Source organism: Oryx dammah, unplaced genomic scaffold (assembly GCF_014754425.2).
Source record: "Oryx dammah isolate SB20612 unplaced genomic scaffold, SCBI_Odam_1.1 HiC_scaffold_2, whole genome shotgun sequence".
NCBI classification, from domain to species: Eukaryota; Metazoa; Chordata; class Mammalia; order Artiodactyla; family Bovidae; genus Oryx; species Oryx dammah.
In genome coordinates this window covers 102927047-102951892 of record NW_024070186.1, presented here as the reverse complement: position 1 = coordinate 102951892, position 24846 = coordinate 102927047, and the positions used below count along the sequence as shown (strand labels likewise).

General features: G+C 37.6%; 1 protein-coding gene across 18 annotated transcripts in view; it reads left to right on the top strand.

Moving 5' to 3' along the window:
* DZIP3 (DAZ interacting zinc finger protein 3) overlaps window positions 1-15377 on the top strand; it is a 120762-nt gene extending 105385 nt beyond the window's left edge. For 12 of the 18 annotated variants that reach the window (XM_040225028.1, XM_040225114.1, XM_040225105.1 and 9 more), the window contains 6 exons: window positions 3392-3517; window positions 5791-5930; window positions 7506-7626; window positions 8383-8526; window positions 8612-8707; window positions 12293-14012. In XM_040225028.1, coding sequence (XP_040080962.1) covers window positions 3392-3517; window positions 5791-5930; window positions 7506-7626; window positions 8383-8526; window positions 8612-8707; window positions 12293-12403 — 738 coding nt within the window. In that variant the 3' untranslated portion in view covers window positions 12404-14012. Of the gene's footprint in view, window positions 1-3391; window positions 3518-5790; window positions 5931-7505; window positions 7627-8382; window positions 8527-8611; window positions 8708-12023; window positions 14018-15135 lie in introns of those variants that run through there. The other 6 variants (XM_040225069.1, XM_040225021.1, XM_040225046.1 and 3 more) reach the window with 5 other exon arrangements.
* Window positions 15378-24846: the final 9469 nt, after the last annotated feature.

Below are 24846 nucleotides of genomic sequence, written 5' to 3'. Positions count from 1 at the left end.
TAGTTTGTTGGCTCTGAGAAGGCCAAGAGATAGGTTGTATGATTGGATTTTAGTAATGCGTTTGATATCTAAAGAGGTAATGTATGCTCATTCATCCTGTCAATCACATTTACATGGTGGGAGAAAACTGATGAATGCTCAGAATTCCCAAATGCCCTCAAATTACCACTAGACTACTGAAACCTCTCAGCATAATACACTATCAGGCTGGACTTCACTCCTCCACTTCTACTTCAGACCTTGTTTCCTTAACTTTTATCTTCTATTCTTACCTTTTAACATCAAAGACAGCTTTCATTTAGGTCCCTTCCCTGATTGTGGCTAGGGATAAATGGGTCTTCTTCAGACAAACTAATCTTTATGCCATACTATTTATGTTAGCCTTCTGGGAAACATAGTGGGGGGAAAAGTGAAAAAAGTGAAACGTAGTACCTTAGCCCAATAGACTCATACAGTTTTCCAAAAGACCTTTCAGAACAGAACCACTAGATGATAGCTTTTATTATGATAACAGATCTGAGGATAAGGAAAAAAAAAGCTGTGATATATTTAGGGGTAGGTCACTTTTGACATTAGCATTTCTGCTTGTAATAGAACTTTGAAAATATTATTTTTACAAATACTAGTTCAGTATATCAAAGAACTTAAAAATTATTAATATGTGAATTGTGTGGAGTTACACTGTGTTTCAAAAGCAGAATTTAGAGCAGAGAAAGTATTTTATGATACTCATGGGCTTTAGTTTCGAGGATTGCCTTTTATATTTTTGATTAATTCAAGTTTTATAGGAGCTTTGTATTATGGATATTTTTATTCGAGGCTTTGAACAGCATCCTTGCCAATTCTTCTGATAAGGAATGTGTTGCGTAGATGACAAATCCCAGATTCCCTTTAGTTCTATGGGAAGTAACAGAGTAGGATTTCTAGAAACCCTGTTGCCTTGTGCCTGTATTCAAACTTCTGCCTGTAGGTTGTAAACTCTCCCACGACTCTAAACATAAAATGGCTCCAGAGACTTGGAAGCTAGATACAGAGTTGTTCTTTGGAGTTTTCTGGAGTCAGACTGGCATCAGCTGTGTGTAACGGCTATATGTGACACTATAACTGACAAACATTATCTAACCTTGACCTCTACATCCTCATCCTTTCAGAGACTTGCTTATGTCTGATGTGGCTTTCCAGGTTTAGTCAAGGGCAAAAACCCACTGGCAGTTAGGCTGAGTAAAATTCACAAGCATCCTTTGAAAACATTTAAGAGGTGCACGTGTATCTTTTGTGCTTCCTAAGGAGAGTCACTGCTGTGCTTGATCAGAGAGTCACTTTAAGACTGTTGTGTTAAAGTACAGGCATTAGTGACCACTGAGCATTAGTGGAACAGTTTGAAAGCACAGATGCTAGAAATGTGACCATTCTTTCAGTATAAATTGAGGCGGTATTGTACAATGGGAATACACTCGAGGTCTGGGTTCAGGTCCTAACTGTGCAGAACTGTGTTGGTTTGGGGAAACTCAGCTGTCCCAGATTTTGGTTTTCCTATTGACAAATCAAGAAATTGTCCTGGATGATCTGATCACTAACATCTGTCTCTCTGAAATTCTGGTATTATAAAGAATGGTCACCAGGCTTTAAATAAATATAGTGGTCTAACCTGGGAAGTCTGGAATAATGAGTACTCTTACCAGTTTAACCCAGTATTTTTATGTGTTTCATTATATTTTGATTTTTATACCCTGGCTGTCTAATTCTCAAAGTAATATTAGGTAATTGTTGTCCTCAAAAAGAACAGGACCACTGATTCAGAATCACCATTTGTTATTTAAGAACTTTATATTATGAATATATTGAAACATACATAAAAATAGAATGATGAACCTCTGTGAACCCAAGAGCCATCTTCAACATCATAATCAACATTTTATCAATCTTGTTTCATGTTATTCCTTCCTTCCTCCCCACTGGGACATTTTAAAGTAAACCCTATATATCAGATAATCTAATCCATTCATACTTTAGTATGCATTCCTAAAAGATGAAGACTCTTACTCTTATTGGCTATAATCACACCACCATTCTCCTAAGAAAATTGTAATTTTTATATCTGGTATTAAAATTCATATTTCCCAAATTGTTTCAAAAATGTCTTTTTCTTAACTAGATTAACAATACTTCCAATTTGGTTATAATTACCATTACTTTAAATGTCCTTATTTTTAAAAAGGCAATCCAAACAAGGTTTATAATTTCATTTGGCTGATTATTTTTCTTTAAAGTTGTAACAGCTACCCAACACCCTCTCTCTTATTCACTTCATTTATTTGTTGAAAAACTAATTTCCTGTATTATTGATGTAACTGATTACATCCTTATAATGTCATTATACATGTTCTCCTATTTCCTGTAAACTGATCATAGGTCTAGAGGGTTAAATTAGAATCAGGGTCAATATTTTTAGCAAGAGTACCTTATAGGTGGTAAAGTATATGCTCATTAGAAGACACAGTGTCTCTCATTTAGTGATGTTAAGAGTCAAATGTCATTCTTGTCTCCATTATAAAGTTCCCTAGTAATTGTCACCTTTCTGGTTTCAGTATCATTACTTAAGTGCTATACTGATGTTCATTTTTTAAATTCAACAAATAGGTGAACTTCTACTTTATGCCAGTGCTAGACCTGGCACATAGTAATGTCCCATAAACTTATCCTTTTTTGTAGTCCAGCCAATAAGGTATCCATCCCATTGGTAGGTGCTAAGAAGGGCTAGCTTTCTATGAATCCCTGGGAAGTTCAGTAACATCCACAGGCATGTCTAAAAGTCACTGTAGGAGGGTTTATCCCCCTGGCCCACCCCATTTTAACTTTCTACTATCCTTGAAACTAAACATAAGTTCAGAACTCCACCAGGTGGTAAAAGGTCCTTTCAATACTTAATAGCTTAAGTAGTATTTTCTATAGACAACTTTGATTCTTTAGGGAATTTCTGAGTGTCAATACTGTTTATCAGTGTGGAGAGTACTCACTGAGGAACTCCTTTGTACAGTCCTTTGCATTATTCCATTTGGCAGAGAACTTTACAGATCATCTAACCTCAACTCTTATTTTATAGATTAATAACTTGGTATCCAAGGCTACCCAGCAAGATGGAAAGAAAGTAGGACTAGAATCAAGTTCTCTTCTCTCTCTGTGCTCTTTAGTGTATTTTACTGCTCCCTGCTTCTTTCAAATATTCATATATTTAACTAGTGTTGCAACAGCACTGTTTCTAATATGCTTTGTATCTAGATTTCAAATCAGTTTTCCTCCCCCCCAAAAATTCATTGCTCTATGAGTTTATATTATTGACTACATAATTATGTGGGGGGTTTGTTTTTATTTTCTATCTTTTCCATTTTAGATGCAGCAGTTCTTGGGAAGACCCATTGTGAAAGAATCTTTCTTTAGACCCATACTCACTGTTCCTCAAATGCCTGCCGTTTGTTCTGGAATTGTCTCTGCAACTGGTCCATCTAGATCTCCCTTGGTAAAAAACCCTCTTGGTAGAATAGACATTAACTAGTCCATTGTCACAGTAGACTCTCAGAATGAATGTGTTCTCTTTGTTCATGTATTTAATAAAGTAAATAGTGATGATAATTGAATGACTATGTCCATGAGGTACTGTGTTAAGTGCATTACATATATTAACTATTTCATTAAGTGATAATAGTTTAGTTTTTAGATACAAAGATAAATCTGATATTATAGTAGAGAATTCTTAGTTTTGCTTCTAAAACAGGGTGAGATTGATATTTTTAAGAGACAGTTTATATTTAGCATGGTTGTTGGGTAGGTTGAAAAGCAAAGAAGCTAAGTCACATTATGCCACAAAGCAAAAGAAAAATTTTTTATACATAGATACGTACGTGTATATTGTAGGACATTGTTTATCTATAAACAGGTAATATAAATAGTATCACCCTGAAACATGTTATACTGCAAAGTTACAAATTTTCCTAGTTACAAAGAGCCAGATAAGCTTTATCAGAACCTGAAGAAGTAGAGAAGTTTAAAATGATTAGGATTACTAGTTGTAATCTTGATCAAGGTATACTTTTTATTAAAAAACCTCACAGAAGATTGATGTTTAATATAATTAATGAAAAAGTCTCTAATCTTGAGTTTGTCATAATTGAATTCTAATGAATTGAGGTTTATTCTGTACCTGTATATTGCTGACAGACTCCCTTTGAAATGTATAGTCAAATAGATTTACTTACTTGTATAGAGGCAATGGCACCCTACTCCAGTGTTCTTGCCTGGAGAATCCCATGGACGGAGGAGCCTGGTAGGCTGCAGTCCATGGGGTCGCTAAGAGTCAGACACAACTGAGTGACTTCACTTTCACTCTTTACTTTCATGCATTGGAGAAGGAAATGGCAACCCACTCCAGTGTTCTTGCCTGGAGAATCCCAGGGACGGGGGAGCCTGGTGGGCTGCCGTCTATGGGGTCGCACAGAGTCGGACACGACACTGAAGCGACTTAGCAGCAGCAGCATAGAGGCCTCTCTACAAGCAAATATGTATCTAAGCTTTAACCTGTTTACTAAGCACCACATTTTTTTTATCACCTTGATATCACATTGTTGCTGATGTGGTTTGCTCCTGCAACATTCTACGAGGATCTATAAAATTTTAAAGTACCTCGGCCTTCTAGTAGGATTACTTTCTGATTCCTCTGAAAAAGCTTGGACACTGAGGCAAACCCAGATTTCTGGGGATATTCTGCTCTTTCTCTGACTTACCAGGCTTTGTATGAGTAATTTCAGTGGCTGTTAGTAGTTGCTAATTTTTCATAAGTAGTAATCTTCTATTTTGAAATAATCTATAATCTTAGATAGAAGATAGTTTGTTTATAATTATCCTATTAATCAGATAAAGCACTTAAAAATATTCACATATTGATATTAATTAGAAACTTAATGGTTCTAAGCAAGAACTATCATAAAATGTAGGGCAATTTTTGTTTGATGGTTTCATGGCTCTGAGTTGTCACTACAACTTCCATATACCACCTATGTGATGTTTTGAGACATTGGGCAGATATTTTAGTAGTATTCTCATATTTATTTAGTTGTTTGAAAATTAAACTTTATTATTTGCTTTTTATGATTAATAATTTTATCTTATATTTATTATTAGTAATTATTAGTGATCTTATTACTTTTATAATTAGAAAAATACAATACACATAATATATACAAAATATATACTATATAGAGTAGAAAGCAAAGCTACCCTGCTGTTGAATCCTAGAAAATAATCACAGTTTAAGGGTTATTTTATATCTTACAGTCCTTTTTCTATGCATACACATTTGAAAAATATTTTAATATAACATGAGTTCTACCATAAATGCTGTGCCATAGACTTTTAAAAAATTACATATATTATGCATATCTCTTATGCTCAGACATATAGATCTATTTTTAAGGACTTGATTGTATATGTTACAGTTTATTTACTTATTCCTCTATTAACAAACTAGGTTGCTGTCAGAAATGCACATTCTGTATTTCTGTTTATGTTTGCAATTACTGAGACTAGTATGTGCCATTTTAAAAATAAAGGTAAACATATATAAATAATTAGAAATACTATTGTGCTGGTTAAGAAAAAAAAAACTTCTAAAAAGGGAACATGCATGTCAATATTCCTCTTTATTGTACCCATTTTCTGAGGTATGGAGATGTCATGTTGACATGGAACTTTGCTTCCCCATAATTGAAGCTGATGACATAACTGTGTTTCTTACAGATGACTAGCATAGCCTGGACACTGCCAGCTCCTGTGGGAGAAGCTATGCCTCCCAGTGCAAGTCTAGGAAGTGATCCCCTTATGATGAATTGGGAGAAGATTACAGAGAGGCTTAAAACTGCCTTTCCACAGCAGACCAGGTAGCTTAGTCTCTTTTAGTGTTGTGAACAGATCATACTACAGTTTCCATAGCCATAATTATGCCAATGAAACATTTCAGAGAAACAACACTCACCCTCCCTCCTCCCAACACACAGAAGGTACAGGTATTTCCTAACCATCACCTTGGTAAGGAAAATTAAATTCATTAAGAAGGGATAGTTTTCAATATAAATGCTAAACCTCTCCACGAAAATTATTAAAGTCACGAGGGAATGAACTTTTGAATTTAGGTTTGCTTGTTTAATGAAAGTACAGCTAGTTATAAACCTATCCAGTTTTAATGCCACTAGCTACAATAATTATCTTAATAACCTATTTCCAAAGTGAATTTTAAGTGAATTGTATGCTATATAAGCACAAACATAATCAGATTTCCTTAATTTATTGAAAGTTCTTATGGTTTCTTTGTTAAGGAACACCGTTAAATGCAAGAAATCATTATTTTACTGTGCTTTTCACAGTTCTGACTTTCGCAGAAAGCTATTTAATTCTACTCCTCCAGAAATGAAGTGTCTTTTATCTTTAATCTTGTATCAAATGAATAATTCTAGTTTTCACCAGCATTTTCATTTAAAGGCCAATGCTTTTATTTAACACTATATACTATTATGTTTCATGGTTATATTATGGTTTTGTAAACATAATGGTGAATAGAAAATGAAAATAGAATTTTAATATAGTTGTGGTAAAAAATGTTTATAAAAATAAATGGTAAATCAAAGATAGTTTTATAAGGCTGGTGACATGACATTTCATTTGAGAAAAAATATTTTATCATCCTACCCTGTCCCACCAAAATGTGTATGCAGAGTTTGGGTCAGTGGGCCATGGGAACTGAAAAATAGCATGTTGATTAAAATACTCCTAGGTTTCTTTATCACATAATGTGTCTTTTAGTCTTCGCTTTCCTTTTCTGTTCAATGTTTATTTTCTTTTTTTTTTTGTAAAATTCACATCATATAAAATTAACCATTTTAACCATTCTAAAGTGTATAAGTTGTGCAACTGTCACCACTGTTTAATTCTAGAAGCTTTTTATCACCCCTAAAACAAACCTTGTATGCATTAGCAATCATTCTCCATTACTCTCCAAGAGAATAATCTTTATTTTCTGTTTATGAATTTTATAAAAGTAGAATTGATAGCACAATGATAGAAACTGATAGTAACATAATTGAAAAGAAATATTTCAGTTTCTTTCGAGAACATTGAGAAGTACAATATAAAGAGGCTCAGTACATAAATAAGTATTTAGATAGCAAATTTCATTTTTTTTATAAACAGTTAAAATCTCATTGGGGGAAGAAAATAAATACTAAACTTTATCAATCATGAACACATTAAGTATTCTTAATGAGCACATTAGCAGGAATTTTCATTTTGGTTTAAGATAAATGCAGATGGACCCATGATCACGTTTTTAGATGAGAGATCCAAAGGGTCACATCTGTACGGTGGATATTATCCTATGATGGGGTTTTATATCTCCTTTGGAGGGCACATCTTCAGGGCAGTAGGAGAATGACCACTACTCTTTCCTTGATCTTTTCCAGAAAGGAGCTTACAGATTTCTTACGGAAATTGAAGGATACTCATGGGAAGTCCTTATCTGGACTGACATTTGATGAAATTGTTCACAAGATTTCCCAATTTATTGACCCCAAGAGATCTCAGGTAAAAAAAAAAAAGCAACTAAACAACAGAAAACAAAAAGTAAAACTATCTCCTGACCCTTATCTTTAGTTACCTATACTAATTATCTCCATAACATGATCAGGAAATCAATTATAATCATATTAAATAATATATTAACATTAAACAATTAAACTTGACAATAGCGTTGGAAACACCACCTGATCATTCTAGAATAAAACTAAGCCTTTTGAAATTTAGGCTATTTTGAATATTTCATAAAGGAAACTTTTTTTTTCTAATTTTCTGCAAAGACTTATTTTAATTAAAAGAGCACCTAGAGTTACTTTTGTTTTTACCTGGTTCTTATATTGCCATAATTGCTTCAAGATTTCTCATGAACCTGATTATTAACCTTTTTGTTGTTCAGTCGCTCAATTGTGTCCGACTCTTTGTGACCCCATGGACTGCAGCACACTAGGCTTCCCTGTCTTTCACTATCTCCCAGAGTTTGCTCAAACTCTTGTCCATTGATCCATCCAACCATCTCATCCTCTGTGCACCGCCTTCTCCTGTCCTCAATCTTTCCCAGCATCAGGATTTTTTCTAGTGAGTCAGCTCTTTGCATCAGGTGGCCAAAGTATTACATCCTCAGCTTCAGCATCAGTCTTTCCAATGAAAATTCAGGGTTGATTTCCCCTTTTGCTAAATTCCACTGTAGCCTATTCTATGGTAGTCTGTCAGTTCTTCCTGTGTTATGGAATTCTAAAAAAATAAGTATGATATTCTTATTTTCAGAGTCAAGGAAAATCAGTGCCAAATGGTAATCGTGTTTCACCTAGCCATACTCCATCACAGGCTAATGCTGCCCAGCCGTCAAAACCAGCCCGGAGGCCCCTTGGTTCACAAGGCTCTGTCACACAGGAAGGAGCCAATCATTTGGTAAGACTGAGACTGTTGATTCTAAATACATTTAAACTTAGGAGAGAGAATGAGCTGAATTTAACCATATGTATGTTTTCCTTAGGATGATGAGGAAGAAGAGCCTTGTGTGATCTGTCATGAGAATCTCTCTCCAGATAACCTCTCAGTTTTGCCTTGTGCACATAAATTCCATTCTCAGGTAAGCTTATCTGTTTAATATTTTACCATTAATCAATTAAGTGAAATTCATGCTACATTTCTTGAAATCATATACATGTATGATCATCCACTGTGTCATGAATTTCACTGGATATTCACGTAGTGGATAGCGTTTATGTGTTTCTGCATACCTAGCCATGGATTGCATTGTGTTTTCTCAGGTCTTGATATACCTAGCAGGAGAAGGGGATAGTGATGAAATTTAATGGGCAGAGTGGCATTTCCTTTGAACAGAGGAACAGAACTGGAAGGAATGTTGATTGACATGACAGTTGACCATTTAGCAAAGTGACACTTCACCTTGACTTGTTATGAATAGTGTTCTTTGTTTACACCTAACGATGGCCACCTGCTTTTACAACACAGAAGAATTATCTTAACAGTCTGTCCAGGCTTCTGTATTTGCTTTTGAAGATGCTAAGGCTTGAGTTTTTTGTTTTTAATTTTTATTGAAGTACAGTTGCTTTACAATGTTGTCTTAATTTCTGTTGTACATCTCTGAATCAGCTACACATATATCCCCTCTTTTTTGGATTTCCTTCCCATTTAGGTCACCACAGAGCACTGAGTAGAGTTCCCTGTGCTATACAGTAGGTTCTCATTAGTTATCTATTTCATAGTTATGTATATATTTCAATCCCACTCCCCCAATTCAGCCCACCCTCCCTTCCCCCCTTGGTGTCCATACATTTGTTCTCTACGTCTGTGTCTCTGTTTCTGCTTTGCAAATAGATTCATATGTACCATTTTTCTAGATTCCACATATATGCCTTAATACACGATATTTTTCTCTTTCTGACTTACTTGACTTGAATGACAGTCTCTGGGTCCATCCATGTCTCTCAAATAGCACAGTTTCATTCCTTTCTATGGCTGAGAAATATTCCATTGTATGTATGTACCACATCTTCTTTATCCATTCCTCTGTTGATGGACGTCAAGGTTGCTTCCATATCCTGGCTGTTGTAAATAGTGCTGCAGTAAGCGTTTGGATGCATGTATCTTTTGAAGTTATGGTTTTCTCCAGGTATATACCAGGAATGGAACTGCTGGGTTATCTAGTAGTTTTTTTCCTAGTATTTTTAAGAAATCACCATACTATTCTCCATAGTGGCTGTATCAGTTTTTATTCCCACCAATAGTGCAAGAGGGTTCCCTTTTCTCCACACCCTCTCCGGCATTTATTGTTTGTAGTTGTTTTGATGATGACTGTTCTGACTGGTGTGAGGTGATAGATACACCATTGTAGTTTTGATTTGCATTTCTCTGATACTTAGTGATGTTGAGCATCTTTTCATGTGCCTCTTGGCCTTCTGTATATCTTCTTTGGAGAAATGTCTATGTAAATCTTCCACCCATTTTTTGATTGGGCTGTTTTATTTTTGTATTGAGCTACATGAGCTGTTTGTACATTGTGCAGATTAATCCCTTGTCAGTTGCTTCATTTGCAAATATTTTCTTTTATTCTGAGTGTTGTCTTTTCATCTCATTTATAGTTTTCTTTTGATGTTAGAAAAATGTGAGGCTGGCATATCTTTTGTTAATTCTTGGCATTTATAGATTAGCAACATAGATTAACTTGTTGGCAACATAGATTAACTTCTGACATTGTTGCTATGCAAGTGCTATTGATATACTATTTATGATCCAAGTCTTCTGTTGTGGAAGTGTAACATGACACAAGAAAAGATAATCTTACACAAGAAAGGCTTCTCAGGGAGATAAACAATAGCCACCTTATTCAAGCCATATCTGTAAAACATCATTTCAAAGGTAATGTGATACCTGGTAAGAATTATATTTTTCATCTGCCCTGTTAAGAGATATGCATAGAATGACTAATCCTAAGTGATCTCCAGATAGATAGTTCAGTTCAGTCGCTCAGTCATGTCCCAACTTTTTGCGACCCCATGGACTGCAGCACACCAGGCCTCCCTGTCCATCACCAACTCCCCAAGTTTACCCAAACTCATGTCCATTGAGTCGGTGATGCCATCCAGCCATCTCATCCTCTGTTGTCCCCTTCTCCTCCCACCTTCAATCTTTCCCAGCATCAGGGTCTTTTCCAGTGAGTCAGCTCTTCACATCAGGTGGCCAAAGTATTGGAGTTTCAGCTTCAACATCAGTCCTTCCAATGAACACTCAGGACTGATCTCCTTTAGGATGGACTGGTTGGATCTCCTTGCAGTCCAAGGGACTCTCAAGAGTCTTCTCCAACACCACAGTTCAAAAGCATCAATTCTCTGGCACTCAGCTTTCTTTACACTGCAACTCTCACATCCATATATGACTACTGGAAGAACCATAGCCTTGACTAGATGGACCTTTGTTGGCAAAGTAATGTCTCTGCTTTTCAATATGCTGTTTAGGTTGGTCATAACTTTCCCTCCAAGGAGTAAGCGTCTTTTAATTTCAAGGCCGCAATCACCATCTGCAGGAATTTTGGAGCCAAAAAAATAAAGTCTCTCACTGTTTCCACTGTTTCCCCATCTATTTGCCATGAAGTGATGGGACCAGATACCATGATCTTCGTTTTCTGAATGTTGAGCTTGAAACCAACTTTTTCACTCTCCTCTTTCACTTTCATCAAGAGGCTCTTTAGTTCTTCTTTGTTTTCTGCCATAAGGGTGGTGTCATCTGCATATCTGAGGTTATTGATATTTCTCCCAGCAATCTTGATTCCAGCTTGTGCTTCATCCAGCCCAGCATTTCTCATGATGTACTCTGCATAGAAGTTAAATAAGCAGGGTGCCAATATACAGCCTTGATGTACTCCTTTTCCTATTTGGAATCACTCTGTTGTTCCATGTCCAGTCTGATTTTCCTAAAGATTTTCCTTTAGAAAATAAATGTTGCACAAACTTATTTTATTCTTTGCCATTGCTCATTGAATAGAAAGCAAGTAATTCATTTTGGTTACTGTCTAGGGATAGAGTTAATGGGCCTCATGTCTACTGCCTATTCTTCATACTCTTAATACTCTCTCATCTGGCTAGGCTCTCCATTATTCATTCAGGTAAAATGATTTGTTTTTGGAGAGTCAGTATTCAAGGAAATAACTTAATAGATAGTTCATAGCCAAAGAGTACTACCATTATCACCAAAGAAAGGTGATCTTAAAAGTATACCCATTATCTAAAGATTTTAACTTCAAACACAAGTACTTCATATAAGTACTTGATACAACATATTTGTGACATTTGTATATTTAGATATGACTTTTCCTAGATTATCAATTAGAATAATAGATAATAAATAGAAAAAAAAATAGCAGGTTTCCTCAACCTCCTTTTAAGGAAGAAGTGCTAATCTACCTGAAGATTGGAGTTGAAGAAAGGAACTTATTAAAATAAACTGGCTGAAAAGTGTTGTCCTGTTACCAACTATATTGCTCAGCAAACCATGGACAAAGTGCCTTGATGGCAGCAGTTTTCATGGCAATCCATCAAATAAGGCTCTAAGATCCATCTGAAGACATATTGGTTGGCAGCCCTGATGTACAGAGTTACACCTGCCTCTGCTAGGCTAAATCTGAATGACTGACATGAATCTTTTTGCTCCTTAGTGCATTAGACCTTGGTTGATGCAACAGGGGACCTGCCCAACCTGCAGACTCCACGTTTTGCTACCAGAAGAATTTCCAGGTCACCCTAGCCGGCACTTGCCCAAGATCTGATACAGCAGGGTGACTATGCAAAGGAAGTTCAATTTTCAGACTCCAGAATTTAGTTTTCCACTTATTTGAGCTGATAGTATGAGTGATGTGAAGTGGTATGTTCTTCAGTATTATTCAAAATAAGCTAGCTAATCTCATCAAAGCTGCAGCCAAAGAGGAGAGGACAAATCTTCAGGACTGTGAACTGAACTGAAAGGGTTTAAAGAAGATAAAATTTTGAAAGTTACATTAGATTTGCCTTTATTTTAGTAGATATTTTCTTCCAACTTAAACGTGATTACTCTTAACATGTATCTTAGGATGTCTTCTCTTTTCCTTATTCCACTCATCCTTTACTTTCTCCTGAATATGCTACACTTTAATGTCCTGAACTAAATGTAAACAAGAATAAGAAAATTCCTCAGATTTTAGTGTTCCTTTTAACTTTTAAATTTACTTATAAAATACATGTTATTTATTTATATTTTATCTCTATCTTCCCCATTCTTTCCTATTCTCTAAAATATGTATCTGTGAATAGATTATGAGCTACTTGAGGTTGAGGACCAACCACTGATGTCTTGGAGCTGGCTTATATACTGTACTGGTTTGTGAGAGATAATTCTTAGTTTTAGGAATTTTGTGAAACAGTTTTTCAAACTATTATTAGCTTGAAATCTGGTATTTTACACCACAGAAATTGGTGAATGCTATAGATAAGGGCTTTTTTTTCCCTTTCCCCCAAGAGCTTGTTATTAAAGATTTACCAGCACACCACTGGGACCATGCCTGATGATTCTTACTGTTCCCAATGTCTTGCACAGGAGATACACCATAAATAGCCCCCCAAATCAGAAATCAGAAAGCAGTAAGAAAATTAGTTTGCAAATTAAGTCACTTGCTTATTTGAATAACTTTACTTGTAAACATGCTCTTTGGACCTTAATCATTTATGCTTTGGAGGAATTTTTTTCAGGCTTAAAAGTTTTTAATTTCACTTTCTCATGCATGGGTGGTGTCCTGTTTGTGTGTAGTTGTGTCTTATGACAGAGTTGACACCCACTGAGCTAAGTGGCACATTTAAAGCTTGTCACTGAGAACTTTCATTCTTAGAGGTCAAAAATATTATTTTGAAATTAGTACTGTGTAAATGTTGTGTTATACATATCTCTAGCTTCAAAATTATTAATAAAAGAATTCAGTTACCTTATAAGAGAAATGTTACTTGGTTCATATTATTTTCCATAAATTAATGAAATTCATTCTGTGAATAAGTGTTTCCTGACTCAGCAACTATTTTACCTTTATATTTCACTATAAATGTATCTTGAAGTTATTTTAAATCTCTGCTTAAAATTACTATTTCTGAAATTGTATGCTGTTTTCTTCTCTAATGAGAATAGATTGGACAAGGTGAAAGAAAATACCCCAAAGTGAAGGCAGTCATCTAGATTTGTTAAGTGCGAAAAAAGTCTTAGAATTATACAATTCAGAACAGGGCCTTTAATAATTATCTCATCTGACACCTCAAGATCATGGTCATATAGCAGATTACCTTGTAAAACATTTTTTAGTGTATGTTTACAATTGTATTTACACTTTCATGTGGGAAAGAATAAATGTTTCATAATTGAATGCCTATTATTTGTGTTTATTGCTGTAACTGTATCCTAAAACTACTTGAAATCTCTTTCAAACATCTCTTTCTGTTTAATGCTTAAACTTTATCTTCTCTTGTGAGAAAGGGGAGGAAAATATCCAAGAAGTCAGTCATCTATTCTTGTAAAATATCAAGAATATCTTAGAATCATAGAATGTCAGAGTTTATAGGGTCTTTAATGATCCTCTGGTCTATTGCCTCATTTTATAGGAACAGTTTGCCCTAGATCATGTGACTAAATAGTAGCTAAGCCAGTCCTAATTCTTGAGAGAGTCCTGATACTCAGTCATATGTTTCCTCCATAAACTCAAGCTGCAAGGCTGTATTGGTGCTGACCTGTTGTTCTTAGCTCCAAAGATGGGGCCAGAGAACTTAACATGGTAGCTGATACATAGTGAGAATGTAGTAGGAACATGCTCTTGAATGTCATGTCCAACTCTGCAGATGCTAAAGGTAATGGGATTTGTTTTTCTTTTTGAGGTTTAACAATAAAGACAACTATAGCGGTCATTTGGAGAAGGCAATGGCAACCCACTCCAGTACTCTTGCCTGGAAACTCCCATGGATGGAGGAGCCTGGTAGGCTGCAGTCCATGGGGTCGCTAAGGGTCAGACACAACTGAGTGACTTCACTTTCACTTTACACTTTGATGCATTGGAGAAGGCAGTGGCAACCCGCTTCAGTGTTCTTGCCTGGAGAATCCCAGGGATGGCGGAGCCTGGTGGGCTGCCATCTGTGGGGTCACACAGAGTCAGACACGACTGAAACAACTTAGCAGCAGCATAGTGGTCATTCTATTATAAACAATGATTGCTGTCATGCCTGTGGCTGCTGAAGGACGCAGAACACCATACTGCACAGAAATTCAGTGAGAGAAGTAGTAATATTTACTTTACAAACAGTCTGTACACCTCCTGTAATGTAACATCACTGCAGCTGCTGTCAGATATGTCTTGTAGTGTTTTCCTTTATATTCATTGTCCATGTGTATAATAACATTTTCCAGCTTTTATGGGACACTTCCTTGATCAAATGTTACTTTGTTTGATCCACGAATAACTTTAAAGTGGATACTATCCTTTTTATTTTGCAGACCGTGAAACTGAGGCTCAACTAAGAGGGTATACTTTCTCTGAGGTCACAGCTGTGAAGTGGCATTCTGGGATTTGAATGCAAATCTCTGTGCGTTAGCTGGTGTTCTCTCTGTCAGTTCTTCATAGTGGTCTCCCCATTCTGGACTGAGTGTATACACAAATACTATTTTAAATAATATGCTTCAAAATAAAATGAAACAAATGGTAAATCTGATTATTTTGGGCTATGAACATGGTATTGAATACATAAAAATATATATAATAGTGATACAGTATGGTAAAAAAAGTTTGACTTTTCCCTCAGATGTCTTGGTTTGCTTGGGATGGTTTCAATTAATGCCTGTTGTCCTGACATATTAATAGTGCTCCCTTTTACTCTCAACAGTGTCCTAGTAACAGATGATTAATTTTATTTTTATGGTTAATTTTTTTTTACCAGATTCAAAATTTACCAAAACTCCTCTACATTTATAAAATGCTCCTGGAATACCTTAACCCCTTATCACAGAGCCTCTCAGGTAGGAATCATCCACACACACAGCCTCTCAGGTAGGGAACCATCCACACGTAAATATGATACAAAAAGCAGCAATCATGAGAAGAGAGTGCAAATGCAGGGTATTGGAAATGCATTTGAAACTAAAAGACTATCAACTTAAAACAGTCTTATGTGTGTGTGTATATATATGTAGCCTGCTACATTAAAACGTTATGGTAACTGCAAAGCAAAAATATACAATAGATGAAAAACAAAAAAGCAATCCAAACACAACACTACAGATAATTCTCAAATCACAAGAGAAGAGAACAAAAGAGGGAGGGAAGAGAAAATACCTATAAAAATTCATGTCAATATATGGCAAAACCAATACAGTATTGTAAAGTAAAATAAAGTAAAAATTAAAAAAAAAAATCCAAAACAATTAGTAAGATGGATTACCTTAAACAAAAATGGATCAAATATTTCAACCAAAAGACACAGATTGGCTGAATGGATACATAAACAAGACCTAAATATATGCTGTCTACAAGAGACCCACTTCAGATCCAAGGACACATACAGATTGAAAGTGAGGGGAGAGTAAAAGATATTCCATGCAAATGGAAATCAGAAAAAAGCTGGAGTAGCAGTACTCACATCAGACAAAATAGACTTTAAAATAAAGACTAACGGACAAAGAAGGACACTACATAATGATCATGGGATCAATAATCCAAGAAGAAGATATAACAACTGTAAATATGTATGTATTTACCATAGGAGCATGTCAATTTAAAAGGCAAATGCTAAATGCCATCAAGGAGAAATCAATACTAACACAATAATAGTGGGTGACTGTAACACCCATTTTCATCAATGGACAGATCATCCAGACAGAAAATGAGTAAGGAAACATAGACCTTAAAAGATGCATTAGATCAGATGGCCTTAACTCATATTTATAGAGCATTCCATCCAAAAGCAGCAGAATATACATGATTCTCAAGTGCACATGGAACACTCTCCAGGAACTAATTGCATACTGGGCCACAACGTGAGCCTTGGTAAATTTAGGAAAATTGAAATTATATCAAGCATCTTTTCTGATCACAAGACTATGAGATTAGAAGTCAACTACAAGAAAAAACTGTAAAAAACACAAACATATGTGGGCTGAACCATGTGTTATTAAACCACCAGTGGGTCACTGAAGAAATCAAAGAGGGAATTAAAAAAACCTAGAAACAAATGACAACAAAAAACCCAGTTATCTAAAACCTATGGGATGCAGCAAAAGCAGTTAGCTGTGAGTTTATATCAAATACAGTCTTACCTCAGGAAATAAGAATAATCTTAAATAAAGAACCTAACCTTATTTAGGGCTTCCCTGGTGGCTCAGACAGTAAAGAATCTGCCTGCAAAGTGGGAGACCTGGGTTCAATCCCTGGGTTGGGAAGATCCCCTGGAGGAGGGCATGGCAACCCACTGCAGTATTCTTGCCTGGAGAATCCCCATGGACAGAGGAGCCTGGTGGGCTACAGTCCATGGGGTCGCATAGAGTCAGACATGACTGAGCATCTAAAGCACAAAATGACCTTATTTTAAAAACCCTGGTGAAATACTAAATACTTTCCCACTGTGTTCTGGAATGAGGCAAGAATGTCTGCTATCACAGCTTCAATTTACTATTGTATTAACTGGTCTAGCCAGTGAAATTAAAAAAAAAAAAAAGTGAAAGGCATTCAGCTTGGAAAGGTAGAAGTGAAACCTTTTTATTACACAGACATAAATAGATGAAAAAAACTACCATCTTCAGGGATTGAAAAACTTGATACAAGGTCTCAATTCTCCCCAAATTGATTTATAAATTCAACACAATCCCAGTTAAAATCCCAACAGACTTTTTTCATAGAAATCTACAAGCTGATTATAAATTTGATTTGGAAATTCTAAGGACTGGAATCAAGATTGCCAGGAGAAATATCAATAACCTCAGACATGCAGATGACACCACCCTTCTGGCAGAAAGTGAAGCAGAACTAAAGAGCCTCTTGATGAAAGTGAAAGAGGAGAGTGAAAAAGTTGGCTTCAAGCTCAACATTCAGAAAACGAAGATCATGGCATCCAGTCCCATCACTTCATAGGAAATAGATGGGAAAACAGTGGAGACAGTGTCAGATTTTATTTTTGGAGGCTACAAAATCACTGCAGATGGTGATTGCAGCCATGAAATTAAAAGACGCTTACTCCTTGGAAGGAAAGTTATGACCAACCTAGATAGCATATTCAAAAGCAGAGACATTACTTTGCCAACAAAGGTCCGTCTAGTCAAGGCTATGGTTTTTCCAGTGGTCATGTATGGATGTGAGAGTTGGACTGTGAAGAAAGCTGAGTGCCGAAGGATTGATGCTTTAAACTGTGGTGTTGGAGAAGACTGTTGAGAGTCCCTTGGACTGCAAGGAGATCCCACCAGTCCATTCTAAAGGAGATCAGTCCTGGGTGTTCTTTGGAAGGAATGATGCTAAAGCTGAAACTCCAGTACTTTGGCCACCTCATGCGAAGAGTTGACTCATTGGAAAAGACCCTGATGCTGGGAGGGATTGGGGGCAGGAGGAGAAGGGGATGACAGAGGATGAGATGGCTGGATGGCATCACTGACTCGATGGACGTGAGTCTGAGTGAACTCCGGGAGTTGGTGATGGACAGGGAGGCCTGGCGTGCTGCGATTCATGGGGTCACAAAGAGTAGGACACGACTGAGCGACTGAACTGAACTGAACATATAGGCAAAACAAAGAACAAAGCTGAAGAAATTTCACTACCTGAATTCTACACTAATTTCACAGTTTTAATCAAGATAGTGAGGTAACATAGTATGTCAAAATAGAAAAATCCATTAATGGGAACAGAGACCAGAAATAAATCTTTACATATGTGAACAACTTGTTTTGACCAAAATTTAAAGGCAATTCAGTGGAAACACTAGTGCTTTCAACAAATGGTAGTGGAACAATTAAATATCCAAATAAAAAATAAGCTTTGATCCATACCTTGAACCTTGCATTGGATCATAGATCTCTATGAAATATTTTAAACTATAAAAGTTCTAGAAGAAAATATAGAACAGATTTTTTTGTGTGTCCTTGGGTTAAATACCAAAGGATTCTTAAATATAACACCAAAACAGCAATCCACAGAAGGACAAACTGATAAATCAGACTTCATCTGAAAGAACTACACTTCAAAAGATCCTGTTAATAAAAAGACAAGCCATAGACTGAGAAATATTTTTAAATCACATAAATTACATTTATCCAGTATATATAGGGCACTTTCAAAATGCAATCGAAAAATAATTCCATAAAAAGTGGGCCCAAAATTAGAACAAATACTCGTTACAAAATGAATATACAAAAAGATGTTCAACATCATTAGTCATTAGGAAAATGCAAAATAGAATCACAATGAGATGCCACTATACATTTATGAGAGTGTCTAAAAAAGTTGAAATTACCACGTATTGGTAAACATGTGGAGCATATGGAATTCTCATATGCTGCTTTCAGGAATATAAAACATCACTTTGGAAAACAGTTTGAAATTTTTGTATAGTTTAACATACACCATCTATAGACCCCGCTGTTCCACTCCTAGGTATTTATCCAAGAGATGTGAAAGCACAAGTCCATACAAAGACTTGTACAGAACTGTTCATAGAAGCTCTATTTGTGTTACCTCTAAACTGAAAGTAACCCAAACCTTCCACTGAGCTATTTTGCTCACAACACTTCTGACACCAAATATATGGATGTTTTGCCCTACCACAGTTTTCTAATGCTCTGGTCACCAACTTGGTGTCCTACCATTCAGTTCAATTCTAACACTACCTGGGGTTAGCACAGACCTCACAGATTAAGGGCTCAGACCCACAACTTCACTGACTATACCAACTTCAGATGCCGGTCACAAGTCCCTGGACTCCCATATTTCTGACTGACTGGCTATAATTTGGGGGTTTGCATGACCCAATTCCTCAGGTCCATAATTGCCAGAATGGCTCACAGAACTCAGGAATGCTCTTTCCTTAACTATTATTCCCCATTTAGTATACGCAGTACAACTTAGGAACAGCTAAATGGAAGAGATGAATAGCACAAGGTATGGGGGAGGAGAACAGAGCTTCTATGCCTTCTCTGCGTGTGGTACCCTCTTAGCACCTTGTGTTCACTAACTCAGCTCTCTGAACCTATTTTTTAAGGGGTTTTATATGGGCATGATTAATTAAATCACTGGTTATTGGTGAGTACTTCAGTCTCCAGTCCCTTTCCCATCCTTGAAGAAATGAGATCAGGACACAGAATTCCAACATGTCTTTCTGGTGACCAGCCCCTATCTTGAAGCTATCTAGGGGCCCCTCAGCCAAGTCATCTCATTAGCACGCTGAGAAACTTATCATTCAGACAATTCTCAGGGTAGACCTGGAGACAAAGACCAAACATATATATCTCATTATATCACAACCCCTCACTATGTAAATAGATAAATAATAAATAATAAAAAGGCCAAATCTTTGATACATACAACAATTTGGATAATTTCAAAATAATTCTGCTAATTGAAAGAAGCCAGACAAAAATGTAATACATATTATATGATTCCATTCTTGTAAAATTCTGGAAAATGAAAACATCTACTTTTTGTTTTGGCCATACCATGTGGAATGCAGGATCTTAGTTTCATCACCAGGGATCAAACCCGTGCCCCCTGCATTGAAAGCATGGAGTCTTACCCACTGTACAGCCAGGGAAGTCCTCCCCCCGCCTCCCACCACAACCAAACCTTATCTTGTGACATTGTACAGAAGGCAGGGATTGAGACCATCCCCAAGAAAAATTAATGCAAAAAGGCAAAATCATTATCTGATGAGGCCTTACAAATAGCTGAGAAAGGAAGAGAAGCTAAAGGCAAAGGAGAACAAGGAACAATTTGGGAGGTGGAAAATATGATCATTATTGTGAGATAGTTTCCTGAGAGCATATTTATACTAATACTTATCAAGTTGTGTGCTTTAAATACATAGAGTTTATTGTATGTCAGTTATATCTCAATTAAGCTGTGTGGGTTTTTTGTTGTTGTTGTTCTGGATTTCACACAGTACTATGGTTGTTACACACTAAGGAGATTGCTTTAGCCAACTGGAGTAAGACAGTAAGACCAGGACCCACCGAGGACCACCACCCAGCTGGGCAGATCTGAGCTCCATTAATATTCTATTGATGTTCTCCCCCAAAAAAGCTCAGTTCAGTTGCTCAGATGTGTCTGACTCTGCGACCCCATGGACTTCGGCATACCAGGCTTCTCTGTCCACCACCAACTCCGGAGCCTATTCAAATTCATGTCCATTGCGTCGCTGATGCCATCCAACCATCTCTTCCTCTGTTGTCCCCTTCTTCTCCCACCTTCAACCTTTCCCAGCATCAGGGTCTTTTCCAATGAGTCAGCTCTTTGCATCAGGTGGCTAAAGTATTGGAGTTTCAGCTTCAGCATCAATCCTTCTAATGAATATTCAGGACTGCTTTCCTTGAGGATTGACATGTTGGATCTCCTTGCAATCCAAGGAACTCTCAAGAGTCTTCTCCAACACCACAGTTCAAAAGCATCAATTCTCCACCACTCAGCTTTCTTTATAGTCCAACTCTCACATCCATACATGACTATTGGAAAAATCATGGCTTTGACTAGACAGACTTTGTTGGCAAACTAATGTCTCTGCTTTTTAATATGCTGTCTAGGTTGGTCATAGCTTTTCTTCCAAGGAGCAAGTGTCTTTTAATTTTGTGGCTGGAGTCACCATCTGCAGTGATTTTGGAGCCCCCCAAAATAAAGTCTCTCACTGTTTCTGTTGTTTCCCCTTATATTTGCCATGAAGTGGTGGGACCAGAAGCCATGATCTTCATTTTCTGAATGTTGAGCTTGAAGCCAACTTTTTCACTCTCCTCTTTCACTTTCATCAAGAGGCTCTTTAGTTCTGCTTCACTTTCTGCCAGAAGGGTGGTGTCATCTGCATGTCTGAGGTTATTGATATTTCTCCCAGCAATCTTGATTCCAGCTTGTGCATCATCCAATCCAGCATTTCTCATGATGTACTCTGCATATAAGTTAAATAAGCAGGGTGACAATATACAGCCTTGACATACTCCTTTCCCAATCTGGAACCAGTCTGTTGTTCCATGTCCAGGTCTAACTGTTGCTTCTTGACCTGCATACAGATTTCTCAGGAGGCAGGTCAGGTGATCTGGTATTCCCATCTCTGTAAGAATTTTCCACAGTTTGTTCTGATCCACACAGACTTAGGCATAGTCAAAAAAGCAGAAGTATATGTTTTTCTGGAACTCTCTTACTTTTTCAATGACTCAGTGGATATTGGTTTGATCTCTGGTTCCTCTGCCTTTTCTAAATCCAGCTGGAACATCTGGAAGTTCACGGTTCATGTACTGTTGAAGTCTGGCTTGGAGAATTTTGAGCATTACTTTACTAGCATGTGAGATGAATGCAATTGTGCAGTAGTTTGAACATTATTTATCATTGCCTTTCTTTGGGATTGGAATGACAACTGATCTTTTCCAGTCTTGTGGCCACTGCTGAGTTTTCCATTTGCTGGCATATTGAGTGCAGCACTTTCACAGCATCATCTTTTAGGATTTGAAATATCTCAACTGGAATTCCATCACCCACAATAGTTTTGTTCATAGTGATGCTTCCTAAGGCCCACTTGACTTTGCATTCCAGGATGTCTGGCTCTAGGTGAGTGATCACACCATCGTGGTTATCTGGGTCTTGAAGATCTTTTTCGTATAGTTCTTCTGTGTATTCTTGCCACCTCTTCTTAATATCTTCTGCTTCTGTTAGGTCTATACCATTTCTGTCCTTTATTGTGCTCATCTTTGCATGAAATGTTTCCTTGGTATCTCTAATTTTCTTGAAGAGATCTCTAGTCTTTCCCTTTCTGTTGTTTTCCTCTATTTCTTTGCACTGATCACTGAGGAAGGCTTTCTTATTGCTCCTTGATATCTTTGGAACTCTGCATTCAAACGGGTGTATCTTTCCTTTTCTCCTTTGCCTTTAGCTTCTCTTCCTTTCTCAGCTATTTGTAAGGCCTCATCAGATAATGATTTTGCCTTTTTGCATTAATTTTTCTTGGGGATGGTCTCAATCCCTGCCTTCTGTACAATGTCACAAACCTCTGTCCATAGTTCTTCAGACAGTATCAGATCTAATCCCTTGAATCTATTTGTCACTTCCACTGTAATTTGTAAGGGATTTAAGTCAAACCTGAATGGTCTAGTGATTTCCCCTACTTTCTTCAATTTAAGTCTGAATTTGGAAATAAGGAGTTCATGATCTGAGCCACAGTTAGCTCTGGGTATTGTTTTTGCTGACTGTATAGAACGTCTCCATCTTTGGTTGCAAAGTATATAATCAATCTGATTTCAGTATTGACCATCTGGTGATGTGCATGTGTAGAGCCTTCTCTTGTGTTATTAGAAGAGCATGTCTGCTATGACCAGTGCATTCTCTTGGCAAAACTCTATTAGCCATTAAATGGTTTGCCTTGGAAATGAACAGAGATCATTCTGTCATTTTTGGGATTGCATTCAAGTACTTCATTTTGGACTCTCATTGACTATGATGGCTACTCCATTTCTTCTAAGGGATTCTTGCCTTCAGTAGTAGATATAATGGTCATCTGAATTAAATTCACCCATTCCAGTCCATTTTAGTTTGCTGATACCTGAAATGTCGATGGTCACTCTTGCCATCTGTTTGACCACTTCCAATTTGCCTTGATTCATGGACCTAACATTCTAGGTTCCTATGCAATATTGCTCTTTACAGCATCGAACTTTACTTCCATCACCAGTCACATCCACAACTGGGTGTTGTTTTTGGTTTGGCTCCATCTCTTCATTCTTTCTGGAGTTATTTCTTCACTCTTCTCCAGCAGTGTATTGGGCACCTACCAACCTGGGGAGTTCATCTTTCAGTGTCATACGTTTTTGCTTTTTCACATGGTTCATGGGGTTCTCAAGGCAAGAATACTGAAGTGGTTTTCCATTCCCTTCTCCAGTGGACCACATTTTGTCAGCACTCTCGGCCATGAGTCCTCCGTCATGGGTGGCCCTACATTGCATGGGTCATAGTTTCATAGAGCTAGACATGGCTGTGGTCCATTGAATCAGTTTGGTTAGTTTTCTGTAATCGTGGTTTCATTCTGTCTGCCCTCTAATGGATAAGGATGAGAGGCTTATGGGGGTCTTATCAGTCATCCTGGTGGAGATACTGACTGTGGGGGAAACTGGGTCTTGTTCTGATGGGCAGGGCCATGTTCAGTAAATCTTTAATCCAGTTTTCTGTTGATGGGCAGGGCTGTGTTCCTCCCTGTTGCTCGACCTGAGGCCAAACTATGGTGGAGGTGGCTCAGACATAAGCATCTGTCTACAATGCGAGAGACCCAGGTTCAACCCCTGGGTTGGGAAGATCCCTTGGCGAAGGAAATGGCAATCCACTCCAGTACTATTGTCTGGAAAATCCCACGGGCAGAGGAGCCTGGTAGGCTACAGTCCATGGGGTTGCAAAGAGCTGGACACGACTGAGCGGCTTCACGTTCACGTTCAAGGAAGGTAATGGAGGCCTCCTTCAAATGATGCCACGCATGCACTGCTACACTCAGTGCCTCTGACCCTGAAGCAAGCCGTCCCCAGCGCATGCTTCCACCGGAGACTCCTGGACACTCATGGGCATGTCTGGGTCAGTTTCTTGTGGGGTCACTGCATCTATCTCCTGGGTCCTGGTGTGCACAAAGTTTTGTTTGTGCCCTCGAAGAGTCTGTTTCCCCAGTCCTGTGTAAGTTCTGGTGGTTCTATGGTGGGGCTAATGGCCACCTCCTCCCAGAGGGCTTATGCCATACCCAGGTCTGTTGCACCCGGAGCCCCTGCAGCAGACCACTGCGGACCCACACCTCAACAGGAGACACTCAGACACGGTTCTGGCACAGTCTCTGTGTGTTGAGCATTTGTTTTGTGCCCTTTCCAGGTCTGAGCAGGCTCAGGTGACCAGGTGCTTGGCAAAGCACACTGTCCCAGGTGGACTGTGCATCTTAATCACCTTCCCAATCCTGGCCACTTGGTTTCCTCAGTGTGCCATGAGAGCACTCTCTCAGGTGTGTAGTG